Genomic DNA, 22,084 nt, shown 5'->3' with positions numbered 1-22,084 from the left:
GTGGTAGAGCTAAGCCTCTTCTATGACACTCACCTGTTTTTATTGTATTTAAACACATTTAATATTTTATATGAATTTTTAATGTATTTTATACTGTAAATATGAGCATTATAGCTCAATAACTCCTAGGTCATGTGACCTGTTGGCTCAAAATCAACACAGGATGGTAGAGCTAAGCCTCCTCTATGACACACACCTGTTTTTATTGCATTTAAACACATTTATTATTTTATATGAATATTTTATATATTTTATACAGTAAGTATGAGCATTATAGCTCAATAACTCCCAGGTCATGTGACCTGTTGGCTCAAAATCAACACAGGATGGTAGAGCTAAGCCTCCTCTATGAGACACACCTGTTTTTTATTGCATTTAAACGAATGTAATATTTTATATGGATTTTTGATTTATTTTATACTGTAAATATGAGCATTATAGCTCAATAACTCCTAGGTCATGGGACCTGTTGGCTCAAAATCAACATAGGATGGTAGGGCTAAGCCTCCTCTATGAGACCCACCTGTTTTTATTGCATTTAAACGAATGTAATATTTTATATGGATTTTTGATTTATTTTATACTGTAAATATGAGCATTATAGCTCAATAACTCCTAGGTCATGTGACCTGTTGGCTCAAAATCAACACAGGATGGTAGGGTTAAGCCTCCTCTATGAGACACACCTGTTTTTATTGTATTTAAACACATTTAATATTTTATATGAATTTTTAATGTATTTTATACTGTAAATATGAGCATTAGAGCTCAATAACTCTCAGGTCATGTGACCTGTTGGCTCAAAATCAACACAGGATGGTAGGGTTAAGCCTCCTCTATGAGACACACCTGTTTTTATTGTATTTAAACACATTTAATATTTTATATGAATTTTTAATGTATTTTATACTGTAAATATGAGCATTATAGCTCAATAACTCTCAGGTCATGTGACCTGTTGGCTCAAAATCAGCACAGGGTGGTAGAGCTAAGCCTCCTCTATGACACACACCTGTTTTTATTGCATTTAAACACATTTACTATTTTTTATGAATATTTTATATATTTTATACAGTAAATATGAGCATTAATAGCTCAATAACTCCCAGGTCATGTGACCTGTTGGCTCAAAATCAACACAGGGTGGTAGAGCTAAGCCTCCTCTATGACACACACCTGTTTTTATTGTATTTAAACACATTTAATATTTTATATGAATTTTTAATGTATTTTATACTGTAAATATGAGCATTATAGCTCAATAACTCCTAGGTCATGTGACCTGTTGGCTCAAAATCAACACAGGATGGTAGGGCTAAGCCTCCTCTATGAGACACACCTGTTTTTATTGTATTTAAACACATTTAATATTTTATATGAATATTTTATATATTTTATACAGTAAATATGAGCATTATAGCTCAATAACTCCTAGGTCATGTGACCTGTTGACTCAGAATCAACACAGGATGGTAGGGCTAAGCCTCCTCTATGACACACACCTGTTTTTATTGTATTTAAACACATTTAATATTTTATATGAATTTTTAATGTATTTTATACTGTAAATATGAGCATTAGAGCTCAATAACTCTCAGGTCATGTAACCTGTTGGCTCAAAATCAACACAGGATGGTAGGGCTAAGCCTCCTCTATGACACACACCTGTTTTTATTGCATTTAAACACATTAAATATTTTATATGAATTTTTAATGTATTTTATACTGTAAATATGAGCATTATAGCTCAATAACTCCTAGGTCATGTGACCTGTTGGCTCAAAATCGACACAGGATGGTAGAGCTAAGCCTCCTCTATGAGACACACCTGTTTTTATTGCATTTGAACACATCTAATATTTTATATGGATTTTTAATATATTGAGAAGCGAGTGAGTGAGCGAATGTCTGTCAAATATCCAACTTCAAACTAACTTCACTGCAGTTGCATAGTTTCTCTTTTCTGTGCTGCGCTGATCAGAGCGGCGTCCCTAGCAACGGTCTGTTATACATGACGACGGTCCGTTATACAGAAATAACAGACCGCAGAACGCAGCGCTGGACCAATCAGAGAGCAGCATTCAATAGAGCCGTGTAATAAGGATTACTATTATGGGCGGAACGTGACTCAAGACAACATTTGGCATACCATTATAACACCATAACCAACATGGGCTGTTACTGTACAGTAAGTTGGGCCCTGCTGACACTGTGATCTTATGGTGACTGTTAAAGCAAACCTGCTTCAAGGCTGGAGGTATTGTTCATTATGAGCTGCTTTTCTGTTCACCACAGTTGTGAAGAGTGATGAATCTGAATATATATTCATATTCAAATCGTCTCTGTAAAACGTCTACTGTTGGGTGTAAAAATATTAGGAGTCTTTGTGTGTTTTGTTGATAACTGCATGAATAAGCAGGCATAAAATGCCTGTTGAGTGTAATAAAATCTTAATTTCTAAAATCAGTTTGTTGTCCTTTTCTTTCTCTCCTCAATTAGCAATTGCTGCATTAGTATCAGCAATGACTGTTGATACCATGATTATACCAGCATTCAAACAAATGAGTCCAAAAAAAGTGAGCACCTGCTCATGAAAACAATGTTTAACCTCTAGTAGTCAAAGCCTCAACAGGAGTCGGCTTCTCCAAACCGTGTGTTGCTGTGATCTACTGTACTGTACAAGCACATGAAAAAGAACATGCTCCATGTCTCACAACGTATCAGTCAAATGTATTTTATTTACATACTGGTCTGGATAAATTTGAATTTGTTGAATGCACCTATGCATACAGAAAACCTCTAAATTCCAGCCGACGCCCTTCATTATCACAGCATACGATACGCAACTATGTGCTTTGCAAGTTACAGACAGAGCATTTTACCACATGAATATACACATTTTGTGCACTTTAAACATGGCCTTGCACTACACAAGGTTTCAATCTGTTTACAAGTTCTTTAATTAGAAGCTGAAATACCAACCATTTTGAAATCCAATCAATATTCATGTATGAATAAACATAACGTATAAACCACACAACAAATGGGATCATAGATTTTTAGTATGTACACGCAACTACATTTACAATAATACAATTTGTGAAAGCCTAAAAAGTTGTAGGTGTTGTCGTTATAACAAACTGCACTTAATATAACAAAGCACATACTGTATAATAGAAAGTAACTGTTGATTTGCTAGTGTCACAAATAGAACATTGATTCTGTTTGACACATTTCAAGTATCTGAGAAACATGACTGTAGAGTGTTTTAACAACTTAAAGAGGCTTCAATAAAAGATTTTCGGCAGAAAAAGTGCTTTCGTTTTCCAAACTCTCTTCTGCCAAACCGATCTTTGAAATACTGTGACAACAAAAGACAGCGCTGCTTCAGTCATAACTGTGCTACAGGACAGTAGCAATACCAAAAACTCAACAAAGACCTACAAAAGCAGGCCTGAACTGGCTCTGACTCAGATTTGGAGTAATCTGGATTAGCACCAAATAATGACAATTTCTTTTTTCCATAGTATTTTATGTCTGATCTTCAAAGAAATGTATACCACCTCTGATATTTCACTGATTAAAACAATTACAAAATGCATCCCTTGCCACATAGCTTAACATCAAGCAAAAAAAAAAAAGAAAGAAAGAAAGAAAGAAAGCAATGGCTTGTGATTTTAAAGATCAAAGCAAGGAAAAAGCAGACTCCTAAGTGAGGGAATGATCCTCTCTCCAGGAAGAAATGAAGCGAATGTGCACCTGGATGGCTGCCAGGGCTGTGTTGGGCGGAGGACATTTCCATGGTAAGTAGGTACATGCAGGTTTCAGAGTAACAAGGTGATGGAGTGAGAGGAGTGTGCTGCTGGAGATCCATGAGATTTGGTTCAGTCCTTTTATTCCCGGACTGCTCAGAGAAAGAGAAACCCACTGTTCTGCAGATGCACGATTTTGAGAATATCGTTCACAGGATGGAGTTGGGAGGAGGGAGGGGGGGTGGGGTGGGGACTGGGTTGAGAGGGGGATCGGCGAGAACTCAGGCAGAGTGAGGGGGTGTCATAACAGAGTCAGTTCTCTCTTTGAGATGATTTTTCCCTCTTGTTTTCTTTCTGCCTTTCTTTTCTCCTGCTCTGTCAGTTAGAGTCTCCTCAGATTGTGCTCCTCTGTGCAGGAGCCTTTCCTCAGGGTGATGTCGTCCACGGCCATCTCGCCACTCCTGCCTCGCCCACGCTCCCCCTTCAGGATCACCTGGGGGAACAATGGCACAATGCACACTGAGTCAGTACCATGGAGGGGCAATCAACAGCATGCTACTTCACGATGAAAGAAAACTGTTCTCGACGGTGACGTCCATCTTAAATTTTACAGATCCACTCTTTTGAAATGCAGACTGTTGCTCTGATTTATTTTTCATCAACAGGAACACAAACATGTCTCCCCACTACTGTCAAATATATCAGTGGAAATAATTCAAATTTCATGAATGAACCTGTTTGACGTCTTTATTCTTAGACTTACACTCTCAAGGCCTGTGCCCCATAGCGTGATCTGGGTGTGTCTCCAGCCATTTCCACCTGTCCGTCCCCACACTGCCGGACTGTACTGCTTCCCCTTCTTCACAAACACTTGCAGCATGCCCACGTGGTGGCCTGCCAACTTGTGCCGGAAAGACAGGCACAGATTGCCGTCATTCCAGGGAGGGGTGAGTGGGAGAACCAGCCGGGCCCCTCGTCCACTTCTCTTGTTTCCAACCTCAGGAATGGTGAGGTACCGTCCACCTGCGGAGACCAGTGACAGACAGACTAATAGAGTCAGTTAATGAAATTAACCTGGTGGAGCCATGTTCCATGCATCCTCAGCACATCCTCTCACAATGGGTTCTCATTCAGTCTGCACCCCGGCTGCTCAGAAATGCAACTCCCTCCAGCAAAACCCCCAGTCTCAGACTCTATTAGCATTTATTTGCTCAGAAATTTTACATCTTAGTTTTAATATGACAGTCTGCAGCAGGCTTACTCAGACTATTACATCTGAGCAACTCATCCAAACTAACACATGTATTTTTACAACTAATAATAAAAACTAAGTGAATGTGCTCTGCAAATTTCTGTCAGATCTTGCAATAACATATTTGGGGAATTTAATCCATTATCATTTACCATCTGTCTCCTAAAATTGCCATGTAATTTGAAAAAATGTGAGATCGCAACTTTTTTTTCAAAACCCCAGGGACATCATGCTTACCTGACACAGTTATGGTTTTCTGGTCAAATATTCTATGTCAATGGAATGACAAGTGAAACTCATTTGTGTGGGCTTATTGATACGAATTTACCAAATTGATTTCTTTATGAAACTCAGTTGAAGTATGAAATTCAATATATGTGTGCAAGACAAAAACAAAAAATAAACATTAGTACTACTACACAGTTAGGGGGGGGGGACTGATCTTTTTTAAATAAATAGGTATGTAGATAGGTGCATGTAGGTGAGTTGGTCTTTTTGTATGTAATAATACATTTTCCATCCAACTGTGCAATTTATAAAGGTGATGCAATAAGAGATCGTGAAAAAATATTCACTTAAAAAAGACTTGACCCACTTATGTTTTTCAACTCAAAGTAAATCTAGTTGCCGGTGGGCTTTTCTTTTTTACTATTAATTTATACATTAGTTAGTGATATTAGATCTATACAGTTTTAAAAATTTAAAGGTTAAAGTGCTTCAGGGTAATAATGTTGATGCATTTTGCTTATTTAGTGGATCTGTGTATGGCTGCTGTGAACCACAGGAGGTCCAATAAGTATCTGGAGGCCACAGACGCTTTCTGCATAAGTTATGAACTGCCTCCAAATCTGTGCCAATCCTTTAAGAGCCATGAGTGTTTGCCTGTGGCTGTCTATCAAAACAACTTAAAGTGATGAACAGTTAATAGTTACATGCTTCACAACACCCTGAAGATGCATGCGATGATGGACACACACATATAAATGAAAGATTATTCAAATGTTCTGACTGAACATGTTCATGATGAGGCTACTGCAAAGAGAACTGTTGCCTCTTAGTCAGGGCTTAGCTTGTGATTTACTGTGAACGATTTTCCAAGTTGGGGTAAAAATCTTTATTTGCACTAATGAGGGAGCACAAACTTGGCTGAATAGAGGCCTCTGTGTGTATGTCTTAGAAACTGGCTACTACTGTAACTGCAAGACTAAGCCAGTTGGCTGTGGGAGCCACATGCAGTTAATGTCACTTAAAGAGTGCCAGTATGCTGCACTGTTTAGTCTTCACACTGCCTCCACTGAGTCCACTCAGTGTAATTCACCAGAACTACTCACTGTCTGAACCCCCCCAAGAAAAACAGTGTTGTGTTCCCGTTTAAAGCAAGCCACAGGTATCAGTGACAGGTGGTGTAATCCACGTCTCATTTGCATCACTTTGTAGAGCAAAGTGCTAATCTGCAGAGAAGACAGACTACTTCCCTCAAGTAATTTTCATCTTGACCTGTAATTGAGCAGAACAAAACAGAACTGCTTAGATTGTCTGACCTTGCGTGTGTTTGCATGTGTGTGCGTGTCGGGAAAGCAACACAACTTTGCTTATTTGCATTTACTGACTATAAAATACAACGTTTTCCCTTATTTGAGCATGTGAGTGGGAGGAGTACAGCATCTTCCTCCTTCTTTTCCTCCTCCTCCTCTTCCTCCTCCACCTCCCACACTTTAACTACCTGACGGATCAGGCGTCGTCTCCCAATGCAGGTCTCCATCTTTGTCCCTGATCCAGCCGCAAAGACCATCATCAAAGGAGCAGCTCAGATACCCTGACTCTGGGGAGAAAAGAAATACACTTTTCAGAGAGGTGGAGAGCACACACACACACATGCAAAAAGTCTTCAGACTGCTCTCCGTGATGCTTCACAGGAGCCATGCTGTGAGCCTCTAAATTCACCGGGGGCGAAAGGACTCTTGAAGCTTCTTGTGATGAACAAGATGATACAATAAAAGTGTAAACATTTGTCATGATGTTGTAATCTCTGAAGAGACGTGATGCATTGAGGAAGAAGCGAGTGAAAATGGAGCTGCATAAATCAAAAGCAGAGATGCATTCATCTAAGGAATAACAAATATTGTAACAGTAGCTGAAATTGTTGATATCTGTGTGTGTGGGTGTGGGTGCATGTGTAAGTATGCTGCTTCTACACACATACACACAGCCTATAGTATGCGTGCCATACACCATAATAAAATACATTATGGTTACAGCAGAGAGTCATAATATTCAATGAGTGATGATTTCCTTCTTGGCCATGATGCCTAGACAATAGCATTAAGAAAATGTAGACAACACAGTAACAGTATTATCCATGCATTGCTGTGCAAATTGGTTCGAAGATAAGAAAAACATCCATCATTTCGCAACTGAAACATGTTTCCAAAAAACACTTCTCACTTCGTTTTCTGAGCCAATGAAAACACCTTCTCTCCTGACACCGCATAGCAAATGATGCACTGTGAACCAAAATAAACTAAGTCATTAGGCATTTTAAACTGCATACCACCGACATCGATAAATCATATTGAGCAAATACAAGATAAAATGTATCTTCACAAAATCTATTTTCTTATTGTTCTTGTAGGAATTCTACATTGGGTGCTATGCAGCTTATGAACAGAGCAGTGATGTTCTTGATAATGATCAATTAATCATTCATGCAGTCAAGCATAATGTGAAAAGTGGAAAAAGTCTGGCAGTAGGCTGTGAGCCATTATTTAAACGGATATAGCCAGACGTCATGTGTCACCTCCTGGTGGAAGGCCTATCAAAACACATCTGGTCACTATCATGTCTTCACCTCCGCAGCAGCACCGCAGGAGTTTGGTTGTCACTTTCATTTTGCCCGCAGCGAACGTGGCTCGTCTGTCATCATTTGAGCTCTGCAGTGATCTGCTATGAGCCGGGCTGCTGCTGCCGCTGCCGCTTGCTGATTATCTTTGTCAAAAATGTGTCGTGTTTACCTGGGTCATCTTTGGCTTCATCCGCCGTGTTGCCGAGCTCAATGTCAAAATCGATGCCGAGAACGTTGTTGTGGCCGTGGTTCCGAGGGACTGTGGAGAGAGAGACGCAGGTTTAGATAAAGGATTAATAAAAATGTATTATATTTGCTCAGATGCATCCCTGTTTGTGGCTATTGTGTGGATTTGTTTCATTACTCCACAAGGATGCAACAATGTCATGGTTTAGTGCCTGCGTATCCAGAGCTAAGCACCACAGAGATTTGAATACTTGAGGAAACCTTTAGAAAGACCAGAAGTCAAATGTGATTCTTTACAAGAAAAAGGGCAACTGCTCATCTGACGCAACTACTGGGTAAATTTTACTGCTACGAAACTAGTAACCACATACATACATACTGTACACACAAACACACAAATAGAGTACAGCCAGTCCTGAAATAGCCTCTTTCCTTCTCTAATGGGGTCACGTTGCCCAAAATACTAAAGGCCAAGCTGTCATATGAAAGGTCAACTGACAATTGAAGCAAATTAAGTTGATACTTGTACAGTACTGTGACAAATATTTTGCAGCAAAAATGCTCAAGCCTTTAACTCCGTCAGGATAACAGTCATCTTAACTGGTTTTAAATTCCCTTATGAGGAAAAGTGTCAGTGGAAGCAAAGTAGAGATAAACAGACTGCAACAGTTTTAGTGTGTTTTGTACAGTATTTGCTGATGAGCCAAATTTCTCAGCGTCCCAGACAGATTCTTGTCCATGTGCTACAAATATGCTGTAACCTGCACTTGAACCACCAAAGTTCCCAACCACCAAACCTCCCCCCTCTAACCTCACGCTGGGTCGCACCACCCGGCACACTGCTGATGTAGTCTGTCAGTCGAAGGAATCTGAGAGCAGGGAGGTCACACTCTCACACCAGGCTCTCCAGCAATCCCAAGCATGTAGAACTCAGTGTGTGTGTGTCTGTGCTTCTAAGGAAAGCACAGACATGCCCCCACCCCACCCCAGAAATCTTGCATCCGGTCATAGAGTGGATATATAAAGAATAAAAAATAAGTGATGTGCCAATTAAGGGAGCAGTAATTTGAACTGGGACAGTGTGTGACTCGTAGTAAAAAATAGCTGTTTGTGTCATCATGACAGGAATTCTGACACACATGCTGCTTCCAAAAATAATTCCCAAATAACATATTTTATCACCAAAAACATGCAGAAAAAAGAGATATATCATAATATCATTTTCTATAGGTGTATCACATTGACTGTACATGAAGAAATACGCTACGCAAACAATTGAAATTATAGCTTTGAGTAGTTGTATGTGCTCAAAAGGAACAGTGTCCTGGTTACTTTGTATGCTCTGTAGGTCTCGCTATCAACAGTTTTCCTTCAGTAGAAAGTAGTTCAAATGAAAACTTTTCCCAGCAAGGTCAGTGGATTATCCAGGGTAACTGGGGCACAGTTTGTGCAAAGACAAATTGCTTCAAATCCTTTTAAGCTTTGAGCACCACAAACAAAATGCCATTCCTTTTCATTGCATTGAGTTGTCGGGCAGAAATCTCAAGTATCTTAAAATCTTTGCACATAAAACCAAACTTTCTGCATGGTTACATAGAACACTTTGTTTACTGTATGTTGAAATACTTAATATTACATGTTTTGCACTGGCTGTTCTATTTGACCTTTGTGGTTTGTTAAATCCAAATATTTGAGGGTGGGGGGTCAATGAAAGCTGCTCTAGAGGGATTTTCTATGTTCTGCCAAAATGTTGAACAAACAGAACCAAAACAAATCAGTGTTTTTTTTTGTTTTTTTCTATGAACAGCATATTTCAGAATTTTTCAGAGGCAGTGTGACTAATGCCTACCACCCACATAAAGATAATCTGTCTGATTTTGCCCCGATTTCCCCCCTTCCGACCAAGGACAAAAATTGTCAGATTATTTTAGGCTTTTAAGATTATTTTATGAGATTCTCCTGTAGTGTGTGTGGTGTGTTAAGAGTCAAATTCTCCCGACAATCGGCTTGTAAAACGGTCGGCGCCGACAATCGTAAATATTAAACATGTTCAATATTTACGACTGTCGGCCCTGAGTCACCGATTTTTTATCTTCATGTGTGGGGTCTCTCACAGATAAAAAAAATCTGTTGAGATTTAGAAAATCTTTATGTGTGTAGGCTACCGGGCTTAAGTGGAAATGCAAAAAGGTTAATGCAGCATAATTTTTCTTCTGTTCACATGTCATCAAGCCATCATACTTTATCATCCGCTGGGTAAAAGCCTTTTTAAGTTTAGAAAAACGTAGTACTTTAATGTAAATGCATTTTCTCTCAATCCAGATGCTGTTGAGATGTTTGTTTGTTTTTAAATTAGCCTAATAAAAGGGGTTAGACGGTTTTCTCATATTACAGAGAAGCCTCTAGTCCTTTAAAGAGAAGTACATCTACATTCTGGGAAATATCATTTGCTTTCTTACAGAGAGCTATTTGAAAAGATTTTAAAAATCTGGCCTAACTGATCTTTTATTGGATAACAATTGTCCTCTAGCATGTACAGTAGCACATACCCATCTTAACCTAAACCATACATTTTCTCTGACCAAGTACAGTAGTTGTTGTATTTACTGTACTTCCATAAATAACCTCTGTGTATGGCTGTTTAGCCTTGAGGACCTGCTGGATTAAACATGCTGTCTGAGATGTGTTGATGGGTGTGCTTTGAGCCAGGCCTGCTGTTTCCCTGCTTGTTGTTGCTATCCTTTATGCTAGGCTAAGATAAATCACCTCCTAGCTACAGATGCATTTTTGACACAGATGTGTGTAGTGATAATGTTCTCTGTAGATATTTGCTAAGAATGTGAATTTATATTTTAAAATACTGAAGATAAAATAAGAGTATACAACATTTTTTCATTGGACAGCAATGATAATGTTGATTGAAGTGTCTGAAAATAAACTATAAAGGCTTGAAAACTGCTCTGACCACTGCACACACCTTCACTTGAGGCACAGCTGAAGTGTTTCTTCCTGCCCCTAGGCTCTTATTCAAATGATTCCTATTTCCGTCTAATTATTTGAATAATCACTCAGCGGTGTCTCTCCTCCTTCCCTCTCTCATCTTATTCAAACCATCTTCAGGAGGCTCTGATTTCCAGAACTGCTCTGCCGTGGTGCGAACTATTAGATTGATGTCTCCTTCAAGCAGTGCAGACAGGTGTTAATGTAATCTTCTCTCCTCTTTCCTTTTTCTAATTATGTGATGCCATCTGGCAAGGTGAGTAGGAACCACAGTGTCTCACCTCTTATGCTGCAGTTTGCTGTTCTCGACAAACAATTCTATGTTTAAGGACTATAATGTTGGGTTTTGGTAAAAACAGACTTTCACAGTGCAGACGAGAGCGGAGCACAAAAACACTTCAATCATGTTCAATAACAATTGCTGTCCAATTTATACTTTTGGTGCATCTGGATTTCCACCTACTCAATTATCACCCTCTGCTGCTTTTTCTGTACGGCTGCATCATAAAGTGCAAATTTCTCAGTTTGACCTGTTTGTTGTAAGCTTTGAACACTTGGCAGATACAAAAGTGTTGCATTCGAACAATGCAAACAGCGTTATAGTCATAAAGATGACACCACACAATATACATTTTTAAATATGGCTCACAAATATACAGCATAGTACATTCTTTTTTAAAGTTGTTTCACTGTAGGTAGCTAGTTTTTAGCAATCATTGCTCAAAAAGAAGCAAATAGTGGACCTGTTGGTGACTGTTTGACCTGCGGATATGCAGTTGGTTTGCTCTTGAGGATGTACAGCATCAGAACGGGTGAAAAATGAATAAATATTCCTTATTCCATTTTTGTCACGGCCCTAACCCTCTCCATCCACATTGCACCTAGCCATTTAAATTATTTAAGTTTTATGTTTCCAGATTATGAATGTTTCTAGTCCAGTGGAAGTGAAAAGAAAATTGTTGTCAACTTGTGCAACAGGATGTCACAGGACTAAGCCATTTAAAGCTTTCAGAAAGAGAATGAATGAGTTCATTTTTGCTTTTCACAGGATTTTTTGATGAAGAGAAAAATATAGAACTCAAACAACCTTATCCTTTAAATACTATAATAAAGCATAATTGCCAGCAGACAAATCATGTATTAGTGCCGATATATAAAGTAAGTGTGACTTTGGCCTTGAACTGATATTTAAGTCTTAACAAGTGGCATGTCGCAGGGATTATGTCATTAAACACAATTCATCGCTTTGAAGAGGTGTAAAGTGGCAAATGATTGCAGCGATTACTGTCTTTGTTAAAGCCAAAAGAAACTCCTCACTGCTGCAGTATTTAGATATTCTGGATATTCTGTTATTTGGTTTTGATGAAGAATGTCAAACTAAAACAAAGACTGATGATACATTTTGAATGCAGCTGGTGTCAAAGATTCATGCTTGGCAGACAGCACTGTGTGACATGTGGACAAACAACAGTCTGGCTCCAGCACCAGTTTGTTGTGTTTTTTTTTTTTTTTAACTATAGCCAAAAAGATAATTATCTCGAGAGAAAGATTTTTACTTCAACACTTAGTGAGACTAATTTGTCGTCTTGTACAATTTGGCATTGTTTCCTAACAATCTGCGTATCATACTTTAATCTGAGGGTGGGTATAGCCTGATTTACATACTAATCACCTCAAATTCTCATATGTCAGAGGGTTGTGTATTGCAGTGGCTGATTGTGATCAATCAGATTGATAGTCACCTTTGATTTCAACCATTTTCAGTGTACATTATAAACAATCTTTAAGTCCCCTGCCAGATTTTCAGAACTTAAATCTACTGTATCATGTGGTTAGCCATCAGACAAACTGTGTACAGATAGGAGCTGACTGCCAACTGCTCGGATAAGTTACCGCCACACGTTCATGTGTTTGAATACAAAATGGATACGATAATACACAATGATTATACACATCATCTGTCAGGTAAACATCACTCCTGATTCCGCAGAGTGTGACATGCTTCATAATAAACAGTGTTTCAGGGATTGGGAGGAAGAAATATGGAAATTTGCTCCAATTTGGATAGCGCAGAGCTGTCAGGAGGCTGATGAAGATGAATGGCGAGACAAATAGGTGCCTTTTGAAGTCAAAGACTGTGACCCGAAAGTAAACAAAAGCTTCACCGCCCCATCAAACATCAAACACAGAGATTAGAGCCTGCTAATGTTTGATTATAAAACTATCATGTTTTCTGAGCAGTTGAAGCTCCTCTAATAAATTCCTCTCTATGAACTGAATGTCTCTATGTGTGATGTAAAAGGTGTCATAGCTCATTGTTTCAGTTTTATGGTTCATGTCTTCACTGTGTCGGGTCACTCTCACCACTCTCATCAGCCTCTTTTTTAGACACAGCATCTGTTTTCTGTGAAAACGCATTTAGCAGCTGAAGAGGAGGAGGTTGAAAAAAATGAAAACTGGGTTAAATGAGAGTGAATGTGGGACTTCATCTGGCGGCCACGAACAAGGCTCAAAATGAATGCTAACATTCCTTTGCATCTCGTGGATCTGTAGAAAGGCGATTATTTGATAGTAGGTTCAACATATAAACTTACAAGGTGATAAAAAATATATGTTTGTTTGACAGATTTGCAAAGACGCTATTATATTATCTCCAGTATGTAAAAAATAAATAAAAATCAAGTTCTTACTGTGGACGTCCCCTCTCTGTTTGGTCACCTCCTTCTGGATGGTGTTGTCCACAGGGGTGACGGGAGGTGGCGTTGGAGGGTGTCTGGTGGGAGGTACCGCCTTTGGTGGGATGTAGGGCTTCTGTGTGGGAACTGGTGGCTTCCTGGTTGGGATGAAGGGCTTCCTGGTTGGGATGAAGGGCTTCCGGGTGGGAACTGACGGCCTGCGTGTAGGTGGGGTGACCCTCCTTGGAGGCAGAGGTGCCTTTGTCGTAGTTGTGGCTGTTGTTGATTTGGGGATAACGGGGAAGATTCTCCTTGGAGTCACTGGTGGACGACGGGTAGTGGTGGAGGCGGTGGTGGTGGTAGTTGTCCTCCTCTGATCCAAATCCGGGATGTGGTTGTGATGATTTGGAGGCAGCTTGCCTGGTCTCGGTGGGTCAATAACCACCTTAGGAATGGCTGAAAAAAATAAGAGGATGCAGATGGAGCACTGAAATATGAACACTTAAGAGTTAATGAGGCACAAAATTGTAGACTAACTGTAATGATTAGCCTGACTTTTGGAGTCTCTTCCGTCTACTGAGACTTCTCCTGATATCTATTAACTAAATGTTAGCATCCTAAAACTAACTGGGTGTCCCAAAGCTCACTGAAGGTGAAATTCACACAGCCCATACAACGAGCACGCTGCAAGTTCACATTTGTTCATTGTGCAAATCTGGACATAGTATTCCTCAATGGGACAGCTGAATAGAGAAAGTAGGCTGGGGTCATGGGTACATGGCATGTGGCACTGGCAAACTAACCCACAGAGGCACTGTGGGATCCTGTGAGTTTCAACTTTTGTGAAATTGATATTGCTTTTCCAAAAATAGCCTTTTTTTTCATGGTTGTCCTGATTAGTAATTCTTTGAGTGTTCATAGCCGGAGGCTTCGCAGCATTGGGCCAAAGCTGCTCTGAGTGTGTGTGTGTAATGTATGTGTGTGTAGAATGGATCTCGGTGCTCAAACAGGCTGCTGTGCCTCGGAGATCACCCTCGCTCTGCTGACATCATTGAAGTTACACCCTCCCTTTCCTTTGTTCCTCCACACATTCTTCAAGTCAGTCTGAGGTTGGGGGGTTGGGGGGTTGGGGTGGCCGTGCTGATGGTGGTGGTGGTGGTTGGGGGCGTTCATAAGGGTTTCATGAGTGAGGAATGAGAGTGGACAAAGGCGAGTGGTTTGAACTCAGTTACATGTATTGCCCTCTCAGGTTGCAGGCGACTTTGATATGTGATACACGAATAGGATATTGCAACTGGACTCCCAGAGCACTTGAGGCTCACACCCTTTGGGCAGGTGACAGGGTGAAGTATTTGCAGTGCACTACGCCAGGAGGCATCCTCTCTGCTGCACGGACTACTACACCAGTTGTGTCTCTTAGATTATTAAATAACTGTAGAGAATGAATGACTTCTTATCCACCGAGGTGCTGTGAAAAACTGCAGACGCATAGACTAATGAACTGCTTGTCAGCAAGCAGAATGAGACAAACTGCCAGGGAACAAAATATTTCACTTTCTTCTTTTTTTGTTGGCTGATCAGAAAAGTCCAGATGTCAAAGAAGTGGAGTCAGGGCTCACTCTGGGCGCATGTGATAAGGGAGTAGGCTGATTCTAGTAATAACTGACAGCCATTACGAAGAAAGGAATTTCAGTCTCAGCTTTGTGTGCTAGGCTATTCCTCCCTCTCCCCTTACTTTCCCACCTTTTTAAAAAACATGGGCAAAGAAAACAAAAATGTGAGGCCCCAGCCCTCTTTGCAAAAGTGAACATCGGGGCCAATGTTTTGTTCTCGATCCTTACGCTTGCAGTCGTGGCCCATCCCCCTGTAGCCGTCTTTGCATTTGCACTTGTATGAGCCCGGCGTGTTGTAGCAGGTGGCAAAGCTGCTGCAGTGGCTTTGACCCAAGGAGCACTCATCCACGTCTGAAAGATAATGGAAACATAACAACATTCAGTTACCGGGTGCAAGTGTGAAACGCACATAAAGTAGAATATCAAAGGCTGCTATCTTGACATGCACTTCAAAGAGGGCTCCAAGCTGATGTCGTGTGTACAGTTAGCGAAAGCGTTTAAGTGAATATCACAGATCTGTCCATGAATTATTCCTCGAGTAAAAGCGACAAGGTCTTCGAAGAATCTTAGAGGTATCAGCCTTCAATTCTCTTAACTATCACTACTCAGCCCTTTTTTTTACCTCCAAAGTTTGTTCTTAAGAAATGAATAAATAAAGACTGGATGCGGTGTATTCTCCAGATGCTGCTGAGATTCAAGGTAATGTGGATTTGTGGAGAATACTAATGCAAATCTTAGATGGCAGGTATTCATAAATAAGGTCCGTATCACTGTATTGCTGGTTGCATTAGCATTGCAGTGGTTCTGCTCAAGTTCATTACATGTTAAGTATTCAAAAGCCTTTTCATATTGGGGGATATATTTTTTATTTATTTACTTCCTTATCTTCATAAAGTACAGAAACACAAAATGGTTTCACATACTTTAAATTTCATTTCCTATCCAGTCTTTTCTCTGCCTTAACTCGAGATATTATCATCTCATGGGTAACGGATTTCACTCAAGTGTTTTATCCAGTTAATCTGGCTTTATGGGGTAGTCTCAACCAACTCAATTTATTTGACTATTTTTATTTAAAATACGTTTCTTGCACATTCAGTCCCCAGTTGTGAGAGAAGTACCCAGTATCCAGATCTTCTGATTAAATTAAAGTAGCAATACCTCTGTATAAAATACTCCATTAAAAGTAGATGTCCTGCATTTAAAATCAAGTACCATCACCAATTCTTAACCACACACTGCTCCTGCAACACACACATTTCTTTTCATTTTTCCACTTTTCAATTTTCTTAGTGCACGAAAAAATGCCTACATCAGGAGAAATAACTTGTGTACACATCAAAACATCTCAGCACATCTATGACCTTTGTAAGTTTTCTGTATAAAAAGCCCCACTGCAGAGGCCTTGAGACTGTACCTGTGCATTGGTATTTCCCATTGATATATTGCAGGTCAAACCCTTCGTGGCACTTGCAGATGTAGCTACCAAAGGTGTTGATGCATTTTCTGAACCTGGGACATACAGCTATTCCTGCTGCACACTCATCCACATCTAGAAGGAAAAAAAAAGCAAATGCAAATTATTAGACGATATTGAAATTGACATATAATGTATTCATAATTTTTCCACTATAAGTTGCCCTTGAGAGTTGGTCACATACAGCAAATAATGCATTCAAAATAACACAATGCAGAGGAAAACTTGAAGATTAAAAAAAGGCAATTTAATTCAAAACCAAACATTTCTATTCATACCAACTTTTTTTTTTCCTGGTTAGTATTCATTTATGAACAAAGCACATTATGTATTCTGTTCAGTGAGCAGAATACAGTGCACGCTACCTTGTTTCATTATTTAATGACCTATTCTAAGTGTCTCTGTTAATCACCTTTGCAGGCATGTGGGCATTAATATTTAGACACCAAGAGGCTCAAAGCATTTGCCTTAAAATCATTAATTTATTTGCTGCATAATGCCGCTGAGGCACCGTGGGGATACAGGGACTCTTGTTTAAAAGAACCTTAAAAACACACAGACACCTGCACCAGCTGGGGAAACCAGAGAGGGAAGTACTGTAAGTGGACAGCGCTCCCTTATCCCCTTAACAGCTACTGCTGAAGTTCTCATCCGCAAGGCACTTAATCCCAAACTGCCCAGGTGAAGGCTTCATCTGCATTTATTCAGCTACTGAGGGGGTGAATTGTTATGTTTTACATAAAACACACAAGCACATGTAAATGCAAGCTTTATGTACACACAATATACTGTTCCTCACAATCCCAGCTCCACCTGCTCTGAAGGACTTGTTTTAGTCAAAGTAGCGGATCTGACTTCGGTTTATAGTCATAGTAACACACACACACACACATAGGCTACACACATTAGCCAAGATTAGACAATAAGCTTTGTAACTGTATATTACTTGAAAATGTCTGATACATGAAACAATTTCTAGGTTGAGCAGCACTGAAATATGAGGCTGTCTCACTGCAAACTCCCATAACAAAACCATCAATACACACTGTCATTATGTAATCAAGGTTTTTTTTGCTGATTTGTCACACTGCAAATACAAGTCAATTTTTTTTTAAGTATCAGAGAATGTCTCTGCACTCAATTATAAATCCTGCAGTTTAACCAAAAATTAGTAAATCAAATCATCAAACAGTTAAAAGCAGAGGATAGAAGCAAAACCCACCCACTTTTACTTGTACTCAAATTTCTTACAGATTAAAACACTCCTAAAATATTCAAGGGTCCTTTACTGAAATTTGATTAACAGTAAGAGCTAATATGTCAGCTGAAATAATACAATTCACAGTGCTTTCAATTCTGATTTTTCAGTTTAAAATATAAAGTTATTGATTTTTGGCCATTTCTGCAAATGTCAGTGTGGTATTAAGTCTTCCTTATTATACAATTTCCCTGATGTAGCCTATACCTCATCTGGCAGCACATTCCACTTATTTTCTGCTATTTCATCTGTATCAGTAATTCCCTATGATGAAAACATTACCTTGATGTCAATTTGACACACTAATTACCACTGGAGCTATTGAATTTACATATGTTTTAGCTTTCAAGGATCCGGCTCAGACATGAGATTAACCATGTGGTCACTTGACAGCTGCTGTATTTTCTCCTAACCCCCAAAGAAGTTGCTCTGGACTCAACCCAAACATATGGAGGTGATGTTATACAACTAAAAATCAGGTAAAAAATGTATATATAAGTCATCAATGCAATCACAAACTACAAAGAAAGTAATAGTGAGTAAAACATGATTTACAAACACAGTGCATGGATGTTTTTGCTGGTCAATGTAGGACAAAGGTAAGAGTCTGTTGGAGCTGGTTGGAGATCGCAGCACAACAAGCGATTTGTCTGTTGTGAACAAGGAGAGTGATCATTTGTTGGCTGAGTGAATCACTTGATAAAGAGTTTCGTTCTTCACGCTCATTTTTTACTGCTACAGTAAGTTGGATTTTCAGAGTTAACGCATGTGTAACTTTTTAAAGTTTGATGAATGCAGGCCAAGGTCACTTTTCGAGCTAGAGCAAAAAATGTGTTGACACGTTAGATTTCACAGCATCCACATGAGTAAAAACAGCTCTGCCTCTATGCAGACTGACTCCCCCTTATATGAGGCTCTAGTTACTGGATATAAATATGATTAGAAACTCTCCATAAAACTGCCCATAAAACATTTGCTTCCGGAAACATTCCATTAAACTGTCGTAACACCTGTGGAAGGCAACCTTTCCGTCCTCTTCTCCATCGCTCTTCGTGATTGATGTCCGTCCTCTTTCAGCGATCCGCCCCCCCATTAGCCAGCCGGCAGTTAAGTGGGAGTACACGGCAGAGTAACAGGAACAACCCAGTCTGGAACAGCCTGTATTTAAACCTGACGCAGGTTAACTGCCTCAACTGGCTTCCTTTATCTGTTAGTTACCCATGTGAGGAGCAGTGCCACGTAAAACGGGTAATGAAAGAGGGAGGGGATGATCGGTGCATGGGCAGGAGGGGGTGGGCTTCGCCTGATCACATTTCTGCTGTAAAAGCAGGAAGAGGCAAGTGGAATAATATCCCGGGGAGATGACAAAGATTGGTAAATTGCTGAGGTCCTTGATCAAAGCAAAAAAAAAAAAAAAAAGAGGTACTAGTAAATATTTTGGATTAACTCCAGCTTTGCTTGCTAAGAGGTTCTGTTTGAGCTCCCAGATTGCATTTTCACTGCCAAGTTATCTTTCTTGCTCTGCCAAAACAGTAGCATTTGATTATCACTCAGCAAATTTAAAAGCTGAGAAGAAAGAAAAATTAAAAAAACACAACATTCTCATTTGTGATGCTTCACATGAGCTGCTCATGAAAAAGAGAGGCTGAAATAAAGGCTCAGCTTTCAGGGCTGTGAGGATATACGTATATAAAGACTGGGACTTACCCACACAGGTTCTTCCATCTGGAGCCAGTTGTAGCCCCGGTGACGGGCATTGACACCGGACCTCTCCTTTCAGCACCTCGCAGCCATACTGGCAGTTGGCCATGCCACAAGTGCGTGCGTCTGATGGACACAGGGGGGAAACACAAAACACATTAACACCGGTGCTACAAGTTTATTCTGCTCCCACTCTCTCACACTTGTTTTCTTCCTAACATAAACACTCACACTTTCTCTCTTTTATCCTTCAGTCCGAGTGTGCAGAGTCACTCGCCTGCCTCATCTGATATGAGCCAGGTTGACCCATGGGGTGCACACTACAGAACTGCACACACTCCTCCATTATTAGCTCCCTGTGCTGCGCAGTCGCTCTGTGCTCACACCTAGCCCACGCAAATCCTGCCTCACCAACTTTTATCCTTCCCCACTGTTGAAGTCTCATAATCCGTCTCCACCCTATCAAAGCGCCGGCATGCAGCGCCTCTGTTGTTGCGCCTTGCTGAGCAGATCAAGCCCACCCCCCCCCCTAAAATAATAATATAATGTACCAGATTTTGTTCAGCCTCTCTTGATAACTTTGGACCCTAAAAAGGAAATTAAAAGTGAGGCTCATGCTGCTGCTGCTGCTACTTCAGCTGCCGCAGGCGCCCTGGAGTACAGTTTGATGACTGAGGCAGGCCAGGCTGATTAAATGCTACAGTGATCTATTGATCAAAGCAGTAGCAAGGGAGAGAAGAAGAGCAGCAAGGTGTTTAACACTATCGTGCAATCATAAAACCACAACACCTAGCGTAGTTGGAGATTGCCTTTACTGGTGAGCAATTCAGACTTTGAAGGGGAGAAAATTAATTTTCCTTTGATAAAAAAGGCAACTATTTAAAATGAGGTACAGGCAGTCACGCCATCCTTAAGAGGAAATGTGAGCAGAAAATAGTTATTGGGTGCGACTTGGGCAGGCATCAGCTCCCATTCCTTGGAATACCTCAGGGCAACCAATAAGACCTGCACATTCACTCGAGGGTCTTAAGATTGTCTCTTTCATATTTTAATTTTAGCCCTCTTTGGGTTCTTCACAGGGGTTCTTCAGACCGTAGAGCTGCTATAATGAAGCAGATCAACACGGGGCTTTAATCAAAACAGTCTATCAAAGGATTGTGAGGCTACTGTCAGACGTGCTCACACGAGAGGGGAAATGTATTTCATAATAGAGAGCACATGTCATCGGCATTGCCCCGTGCAGGCATTCAGATGAACACATCTGTGGTGAAGTGAAGAAAAGCTTCACAGTAGCACATTCAGGCTTCAGACCAGAAGAGAGATCATGAAACAGGAGCAGATGAGTTGTGATGAATAGATAAGGAGTGAAAATATCAACATATATAATAAACTGCATGCACGTGTCACAGAGATCTCTGTGTGTGTGTGTGTGTGTATTTGTGAGAGAGAATCACTCACTTCCACAGGTCCCGTCAGGCATCAGCATGTAGCCGTTCAGACAGTAGCACTTGTAACTCCCATATGTGTTCATGCACCTGTGTTTACAAGGCCTCGGCTTCAGCCCGCACTCATTCAGGTCTGCAGACAGAGACAGAGAGAGAGAGACAGAATAAGTGGACTGAGGGAGGGAGGGGGGGAGGAGAGGGAGAGACCCTCCCACACAGAGGTGAAATTAGTCAGAAGGCAAAGGTGAAGAGGTCAATCATGTCCAACCTCACCCATTCTTTTAAGTGCAGGTTTAAGGTGTCTGTCTCTGTGTGTTAATGTGTGTGTGTGTTTTGGAGGGCTTGAGTACTAGGGTGTCTTCGAGGAAGTGAAGTGTTGCCATGTTCTGACAGGCCCGCTACTCCCCACTTTGATGATTTTTACAGGAAGCCGGTGTCAACTGTGGACCTGCTGATAAAAGACGCTGTTATTACCACGCTGACTCACCACAACTTCACCAGATTGTAGCTAGTCTCAACCATCCGGCATCTCTCAAAAAATGTCAGTGTTTTTTGTTTTTTTTTAACGCCAGACAAATCTCACCCAGAACAGTCCATGGAAATCTTATTAGAAAATGATGCTGTCTGAGCTGGAAGCAGGCAGGGCTCCAGGGAAGAAGGAATAATGCCCTGAGCTCTCTACTTCTGTCAGATGCTTATGCAAATTCGAGCCATTATACCTTTATCACAGCAGACACGTTGACTAGTCAAACACAGGTGAAACTAATAGCATTATTAATGTCTGCGTTCCATTTTCTGTCACAGGGCCCCGTTGGTGTTGTGCGTGCCGCCTTCGGCTGCCGTGACTACTGACACACCTGAACGGAACTGAGCCGTCGTTAAT

General features: G+C 40.4%; 1 protein-coding gene across 2 annotated transcripts in view; it reads right to left on the bottom strand.

The window, feature by feature from the left end:
- Positions 1–4,023: 4,023 nt before the first annotated feature.
- Positions 4,024–22,084, bottom strand: part of npnta (nephronectin a) — a 60,313-nt gene continuing 42,252 nt past the window's right edge. Inside the window, exons 4-12 of one of the 2 annotated variants that reach the window (XM_083974296.1) lie at positions 21,215–21,334; positions 19,763–19,882; positions 16,738–16,872; positions 15,549–15,671; positions 13,723–14,163; positions 8,016–8,105; positions 6,728–6,826; positions 4,516–4,775; positions 4,024–4,245 (exon numbers count right to left, since the gene is read on the bottom strand). In XM_083974296.1, coding sequence (XP_083830422.1) covers positions 4,135–4,245; positions 4,516–4,775; positions 6,728–6,826; positions 8,016–8,105; positions 13,723–14,163; positions 15,549–15,671; positions 16,738–16,872; positions 19,763–19,882; positions 21,215–21,334 — 1,499 coding nt within the window. In that variant the 3' untranslated portion in view covers positions 4,024–4,134. Of the gene's footprint in view, positions 4,246–4,515; positions 4,776–6,386; positions 6,502–6,727; positions 6,827–8,015; positions 8,106–13,722; positions 14,164–15,548; positions 15,672–16,737; positions 16,873–19,762; positions 19,883–21,214; positions 21,335–22,084 lie in introns of those variants that run through there. The other variant, XM_083974297.1, reaches the window with a different exon arrangement.

Source organism: Trachurus trachurus, assembly GCF_905171665.1.
Source record: "Trachurus trachurus genome assembly, chromosome: 1".
In the NCBI taxonomy this organism is placed as follows: domain Eukaryota; kingdom Metazoa; phylum Chordata; class Actinopteri; order Carangiformes; family Carangidae; genus Trachurus; species Trachurus trachurus.
This window is presented reverse-complemented; position numbering and strand designations above follow the sequence as displayed.